This window comes from Camellia sinensis, chromosome 4, assembly GCF_055761805.1.
Source record: "Camellia sinensis isolate YWXY chromosome 4, ASM5576180v1, whole genome shotgun sequence".
Classification (NCBI taxonomy): Eukaryota; Viridiplantae; Streptophyta; class Magnoliopsida; order Ericales; family Theaceae; genus Camellia; species Camellia sinensis.
The window spans coordinates 215,518,251-215,526,240 of NC_138964.1; the positions used below are offsets into that span (position 1 = coordinate 215,518,251).

The 7,990-nt window shown below is 35.7% G+C and overlaps 1 protein-coding gene across 1 annotated transcript; it reads left to right on the plus strand.

Annotated features, from left to right (window-relative positions):
• Positions 1 to 597: 597 nt before the first annotated feature.
• Positions 598 to 6,822, plus strand: LOC114296401 (5'-adenylylsulfate reductase-like 5). Its single transcript, XM_028240691.2, has 4 exons — positions 598 to 1,075; positions 3,952 to 4,133; positions 5,752 to 5,876; positions 6,088 to 6,822. The coding sequence occupies exons 1-4, from the start codon at positions 878 to 880 to the stop codon at positions 6,519 to 6,521; spliced, it is 939 nt and encodes a 312-aa protein (XP_028096492.2). The 5' UTR covers positions 598 to 877; the 3' UTR covers positions 6,522 to 6,822.
• Positions 6,823 to 7,990: the final 1,168 nt, after the last annotated feature.

A 7,990-nucleotide genomic window follows, 5' to 3' on the forward strand; every position in this document is an offset into this window, starting at 1 on the left:
AAAAAAAGGAAAAAAAAAAGGCATTTAAAAAAAAAGATATTTAAAAATCACAATTCACATATATAGATAATTGTAAACACAATTTGTGCATAACACAGGTGATATGTTAGTACTATATATTAAGTAAAAGGGGGTTTTTAAACCCCAAGGCCTGTGGGAGTTTCAATATTTCAATCTGAATTTTTTTAATTTTTTATTTAAAAAAAAAACTCAACATTTATTAATTTGGTCAAAATTCTCTGATCAACATTTATTAACTTTTTTCAATCCACATGTCTTTCTACATGCCTGCATTTATTAATTTGGTCAAAAACTCCTGATCAACATTTAAAATCACCTCATACAAATAATTATAGATACAATTCATGTATAATTACTGCAGTATCCTTTTCAACTTCTCCCATATACTATGGTTAGTGATAAGATTGTTAAATTATTTTTATAAAAAGTCTTAAAAAACATAATTTATATATTAAAAAAAAATTAAAATAAATACAAATATCTAAAATTATCCCGTGCATAGCACGGGTGATAGGTTAGTACACAATAATACAGAATTGAATAAAAAATAAAAAGAACAATATAGAAAAGTCCAAAGCGGTAGCATAGAATAGAATCGAAAGCACCACGTGTGCTCTCAACCAACCACGGGTACACAGCATTATCTATTTATCTACCTCTACCGGTGATTTGATCACTGCTCCGTCAAGCCCATTGGGGTCCTAAATTCCTAGCATGCGATTTATCAAATCAAATTTGTACACCAATAAGAAGAAGAAGAAGAAAGTGGCTAAGAGAGAGAGACCTTGCAAAAGCTGAGATTTTTAGAGAGAGAGAGAGAGAGAGAGAGAGGAGGGGGGCCATAATTGATCTGTGAATGGTTTGTTTCATAGTTTTAATGGCGGCATCGATGAGATATGTTGTATTGATGTGTATATTTACAGTGGCGTCTTCGATTCGATATGCAGCTTCATCTTCTGTATCTGCATCGACGTGTTCTCCTCAATCCAATTCGTTTATTCACGATCTACAGGGTCAATGCCCCCTTACGATCTCCTATTCTTCGCCTATTCAGGTATGAGTATTTTTTCAATTCAATTATCTCTGTGTAGATGCCCCTTTCGATCTATTCATCTTTGTTTACTTCTTCTTCTTCTTCTTCTTCTTTTTTTTTCCAATTAAATTTTCCCCATTTTATCTACTTTTTTTTTTTCCTTTCTTTGTTTGTGTATTAATTACATGGGTTGGTGTTTATTTTGCAGTATTAGGGCCTATCAATTCATTGTGTTTTTTTGGTTGATAAATAATCGTGTTTGTTTTTATTTTTATTGTGAGTTATATAAACTTTTTTAGGATTTTATGCCTGTGATTTTTTTGTTGGCATCAAGGAGGATTAAAAATATCTCTTTCCCCATCATCCACGCATTACCACGTTTTGTTGTTGGGTCCGAACTTGCTTTGTCTCGTGGCTTAATTTAGGGTTTTAGGATATTATATGCATTTGTTTGTATAACCATAAAAATCCTATATATCTACTAGGACAACCTTTAATTTCTTTGAATATGGTGATATATGAATACCTTGGTATCTCCCTCCTGTTTGAATGAAATGAATGCGTGTGGCGATTGTATCACTGGGATGATGCACAAAATTCATGCCAGAAATTATGCATGAATTGACATACTCTGCCAAAGGGTTTGCTAGTGCTTCCTTGAGTCTGTAATGAGCAAGGATTTGCAAACCCCTGAAGCGTTGGTCTGGTGGTGAAGGCCTGGGGCCTGGGATGTGCTCTCTCCATGGTCTCAGGTTTGAGACCTCCTAGGCAAACAATCAAAGCCCCAGCTTTAATTTGGCCCTGCTAGTAGATGGTGGGATCGGTCCTCGGGAATAGTTCGTCCATTGGGGCTAGATACCAAGTTAAAAAAAAGAGAGAAGGATTTGCATATCTGCATTTCCTTTGCATATGGGCATGAATGGGAAGTCATGTTGGGCTGTTAATTGAGAGAAGATTTTATTTAAGGATTCAGCCTAAACATAGGAGGCCACTTCTGAAGATGTTTTGCACTGCTCCCAAACCTGTGAAAGGGCCCCGAAAATTGACCTAAATAATAATGATTATACTTGTTTCATCAGGAACCCAACACGTCCTTTTTTTCTTTCCTACCCCGATGCAATGTAAAATCCGCACCAAGGCTTTGTCGTCTTTAGCACCTATGTTTAGACAACCTTGATAGCTGGATCTGGAGATTTTGAATGCATTCGTCTCCATTTCTGTTTGGTTCATTTGGTGCAAGCTTCCCCCCCACGTCATTTTTTTCTCTATGTATAAGAAATAATTCTTGAAACCTACTTACGTAATGAAGTATGTGGAAGCCCAGCCATGCTTTATGACATAAAATATTGTAGGTGTGAGGCTATATGTTTCAAGCTGAATATGCTGGATTAATAATGAGCAGAAGAGGACAAAAAACTAGGATTGAAGTTTTGGTGAAGAGACTTGCAGACTGGCAGATTAGAGCTAATGTGTGGGAACGCATTGTTTGGTAAATCTATAAATTAAGAAGATGTGCCTTTGTATATGTTAAGGCCTGATCATGAATTGATATCACCATCAAAATTGTAACACCCATTAAGAAGATGTGTCTTTATATATATTTAGGCCCGTTTGGTAAGTCTATAAATTAAGATGATGTGCCTTTATATATGTTAAGGCCTGATCATGAATTGATAACACCATCATGATCGTAACCCCCGTCAAGAAAATATGCCTTTATATATGTTAAAGCCTGATTATGAATTGATAACCCCATCAAGATTGTAAAATGAACCATTAAAATGGTTGCATGTTCCATTCTACTTATTCGTGGTAAGTTTTGTTTTGTGTAATAATTTGTAACTTTTGCACTCTGTGGTTCTATCCGAATGGTCAAACCAATAAGGTTAATTCGTTCATGTCGACGATTAATGAAGTCTCCATGGCTTCATTTCAGCATTTATTCATCTCTCTTTCTGGTGAGATGTTTTCCGTCTTATGTTAGGATGTAGAATTCTGGTGAAAACTCTGGTCTGTTGGTAGCAATGTTTCTCCACTAGGAAGTTATAAAAATTAACTGAGGATTTTTGGTGGATGTTTACCCCATACTAATAGAGAATAGTCATGTGTACCACCAGTTTGCCCATGATCGTTTTGAGTTGAGGTTGAGAGTGGAATAGGATTGGCTTCCCTTTGAAGCTGGACATCTGTTCTGCTGTTATAATTTTCCTGTTGCCTTTCGACTTCGTCTTGGTTGTACTTTCAATATTTGTGCAATTTCATGGACTATAATACAGCTTCCCTCAATGAAAGGATGAAATGCTTTATGTTTGTTAACTTGAAATTATATTTATTATTATTATTTGGCCGTTACAATTATTGAATCTGAAATCACCTGTAAAACTTGCAGAGATTGACATGTTTTTGCATCTGCACAATAAATAGGGTCTGCTTGTTAGTTGTACTCTCATAGTTTTCTAAACAATCAAACTCATTATATGGGCCGACTTGAATAATAGAATTTGGAACCACCCAATAATAAATATGAATTGTCAAAAAATTATCTCATTGGCCCTTTTTTTTAGTTTTTAATCAAATTTAATATTCAATTCAAGATCTGCTTTGTCTTTTTTGTTTGCTTATGTTAATGATGGTGGTGGTGGTGATCCTTGTTGATTAATCAAATTTAATATTTAATTCAAGATCTGCTTTGTCTTTTTTGTTTTGCTTATGTTAATGGTGGTGGTGGTGATCTTTGTTGATTAAAATGACTGGTTTTTGTAGAATGTGTCAGGGATTTAAAATTTGCACATGAATTACTTAGAACACCTGACAACATGTAGATTTATGTATGTTTTTTGTATTTTATTTCATTTTTACATTTTGACGTGCTCGTATAATTTTTGTTCCCTTCAAAGTTGGACGGGGAATCTCTTGACAGAGCTTTGAGCTCTAGTCAGACAAATGTATATACTGCTGCTTTGTTCTATGCCTCATGGTGCCCTTTTTCAAGTGGTGTTCGATCCAAGTTTGCTGTCCTCAGTTCAATGTTTCCTCAAATCAAACATGTAGTGGTTGAACAATCTTCTGCCATGCCAAGGTGGGTATTGTAGTCTGATCTTTTGTTTTATTATTATTTACTTGTTCAGATGGATTATATTATGTTGCAGTCATTATGTCTGATGAGAATATAGATCAGAATGCTTGTATAGTGCACTGTCTGCCAGTTTCTGTAACTTAGGAGAAATTTGATCATTTTTTGCATATTTTAGCTAGTACACTTTACATTATAGACCTGGTTTGGATGTGTCAAAAAATATATATTATAGATATATATATATATATTTTTTTTTTCTAAAAAAAAGAACAATACTCATAATAATATTCTTGTTCAATAATAATTTGTGCTGGCTGATTTTCGGTATGTATCAGTTAGTATTGTTTGCAATCTTCTCAAATCTGGTCTGTAGTTTTCTATTCCTCTTCAGCTTGCAACTGCTTCCTCCAAAGGGTTCACATCATCTACGCGTTTGACAGGAGCAGTTTTATTTTTATTTATTTATTTTTTTCAACAATCGTTATAGTACTGTGAGTCTCGACGTTTGAATTTGGAGACATGGATAGGGCATGTGGAAGCATTGCTATAGTACTCCATATGAGTGGTAGTAGTTGATCCGGTCACATTTATTTAAATGAAGTGCCATGTCCTGCTCTAATCCTCACATTTTAACGATTGACTATATCAGCATACCATGTCATGTCATGTCCACATCTTCTGTACATATCAATACAAAACATGCTTTCAGCTTTTTCCTTTCTGAGTTATCTAGGCTCTACAATCACCAACCACATTGATCATCTCTGGATTTGAAGGGGTGCTTGTGTTTCTAGCTAGAAACAAAAATGAGGTATTATGTCTCATATCCCTTCCCCGGCTGTCTGCTATTATTAAAGATTGGCTGTATAAAGCATGTCATGTCGTGTCATGCCCGTGTCTTTATTTCCTTATGGGTACTGCATAGGCTTTCAACTCTGCCTGATAAAAAAATTAAAAAAAAAAAAAAAAAAAAACTCTGTTTTGTTTGAGTTATCCTGGCTTTATAGTCGCCAATCATATTTGATAACCTCTCAATTTGATGGGGTGCTTGTCTTTATGGCTGAAAGGAAGAAAATAAAAGGAAAATTGCACATAAGTGGGATGGTCTTAAAAGTTAAAATAATTGCACTATAGGTGGAATCTTTTTTGGTGCAAGTATGACACACAAAAGATTTGCACCAAACACGGAAAAGGCTCGCACCATACACATAAGAGACTTGCACCTTCCCACTGTCCAACGGAAATGCAATTTTCCCAAAAATGAAAACAAAACCCTGGTTTTTGGTTGAGTAACAGAACTGCATTTCTCAGACGGGATGTGGTGGGATAAAGTGTGTCTTTACAGATATTGGAGGCTTGCATGGGAGTGAAGTTAATATCTTGAATTTTGATTTGGAATATTTTTTTTTGGTTTCATGATTGAGGAAACTCTATAATTCATATGTAGTAGATTGGGTTCTTGGGGTTGGTTAACAAGCCAGTAATTTGACATATGGTATGCCATGGTGTATATCAAAAGCTGTTTATTCAACACGAGAAAATGTAGGGCATTGCTTCTCCATAATATTTTTGGCATTTGCATAAAATAAGCTGACTTGCTTGGTGTTTTATATGTATGCAGTGTTCTTTCAAGATACGGAATTCATAGCTTGCCTGCAATATTGATAGTGAACCGGTCATCAAGGGCACGGTATCATGGTCCAAAAGCTCTCTCCTCATTTGTGGACTTCTATAAGAGAGCTACAGGTAGTGCTTCTAAATAAACTACTTAAAAAACTGTCTCCAAATATTCTATGTTGTTTCCTTTTTTTTGTTCATTTGTCATCTTCCTTTTCCTTAATGACTCCATTAAATTATGGGATTGGAGGTCAATGTCCATTTGTGTTTCATGCCCTGCATTTTATTTTCTTGTTTAAATTAGCTACGGCTTTACCCCGTATCTTTGTTTCTGTCTCAGGACTTGACCCGGTAGTGGATGTGACTGAAGAACAAGGGAGCTACTCCGAAAGTGGTCATAAAGCACTTAACGCATGGAAAGGAAACTCTTTGAAGGAGATATTGTTTAGGGAACCTTATCTAATTTTCTCGGTGTTGTTCCTCTTTTTAAGGGTATTCCTATATTTCTTCCCAGAGATAATATCCCGTTTAATCACTCTGTGGGTTGCTTGCATACCGCATCTAAAGGTCAGAATCTTTGGAGAGACGAGGCAACTTTTGGGGCGTGTTCTCCACCTGATTGATGTAAAGAGAGTCTGGAGCAAGCTGAAGCTGTGCAAAACCAGGAAATTTCATAATGGAGCTAGGAGTGCTCGGGTTTGGGCATCATCTTTGGCATCTGTCTCATTGGGTGAGACTTCCCCGGCAAGATCGGTTGCCTCTGGGGACTCCTAGAACTTGATGAATGGGTTTCACCTCAAATAGAACCAAGGACGAACTTGACTTTTGATCGTGAGGAGCATACTTCTATGATGGTCACAGAGGGTTTTTAACTTTTTTGTTAGTTCTACTTTTCTCACATATTTTTTTTTGGGTTGAAATGTTGTCTTGAATTTATCTATATATCTGTAGAACTGAAGGTGTTCTGTTGTTTGTGTGTTCCGAGGGAACTAAGATAACAAAGATGTAAATTTGAGAAGATTAATCTTTTTATGTATATTATCTTAGCATTTGAATGGACGTGCTACTTTTGAAATGCGTTAAGGATTGTACTACCTATATATGTTGTGACTAATAGGGTTGAGTTTATGTTGATCAATATTAGACTGGGTTTGACCTGACATAACGTAGTCCCTTATTAGGTAGTAGTGTAAGTACAGCTTAAACGCGATCTAGCCCAGCTGATGCTCACACCGGGCTAAATTGGACTGTTTTAATTTGGTCAAAATCGATTTCATGCAGAATCGACTAGATTCTTGCAGGTTAGGCGGTGAGTCGGTTGATTTCACACAATTAACTAGATTCTTGTTGGCAAGGCCCTAAAGTGAAAATACCATTCTCCAGTCTTAGGACTGACCTTGGCGGGCCAGCTCAAACGCAATCTCGCCCAACCAATGCCCACACTAGGCTAAATTGGACTGTTTATTTGGTCAAAATCGATTTCAGAATCAATTAGAATCTTGCAACTTAGGTGGCGAGTTGATCGATTTCACACAATCAACTAAATTCTTGTTGACAAGGCCTTACAAGTGAAAATATCCTTCTCAAGTCTTAAAATAATAAGATTGATCTTGGCGGGTCAACGGGTCAATATCCATGCCTAGCCTAGCTAGTGCAATTCAATTTTGATGGGTCAGTCACAATTGGATTATGGCTTGAGCCAGTTATCCTTGTAGGCATTCTCACTGTTTGTCCTGGTAAATTTTTTCCGTAGACCTTGCAAAATAAACCCATTTACATATACAGCCCATTTGGAAAATAACTTGGCCATACATATAACCAAACCAGTAACCCATTTCAAATTTGGAATAGAAATCTATAGATTCCATGTTCTAGCTAAGGGCAAGATTACTTTTCATTTCAAAATGAAATTTTGCTAACTATTTCACTTGGTACAGAAAATGTGATATGAACAAGCTAATAGAACTGTTCTTTAAGGAGGAACCTCTGTAACAAGTGTTACATTGAACCAACACCTAAAACATGACTATACTGCAAATTACATTCGTTCATCTAGAGTGGCAGAATCAAAGTACTGAAATTACAATAGTGAATTGAATATATATATATATATATATATATTTGTTCTCAAACTACAGTTTCACTAGAACATAATTCTAATGAACCAACACCTATAAAAATAATGTTTGACTGCAAATTACATTCATTCATCCAGAGTGGCAAAATCAAATTACTGAAATTGC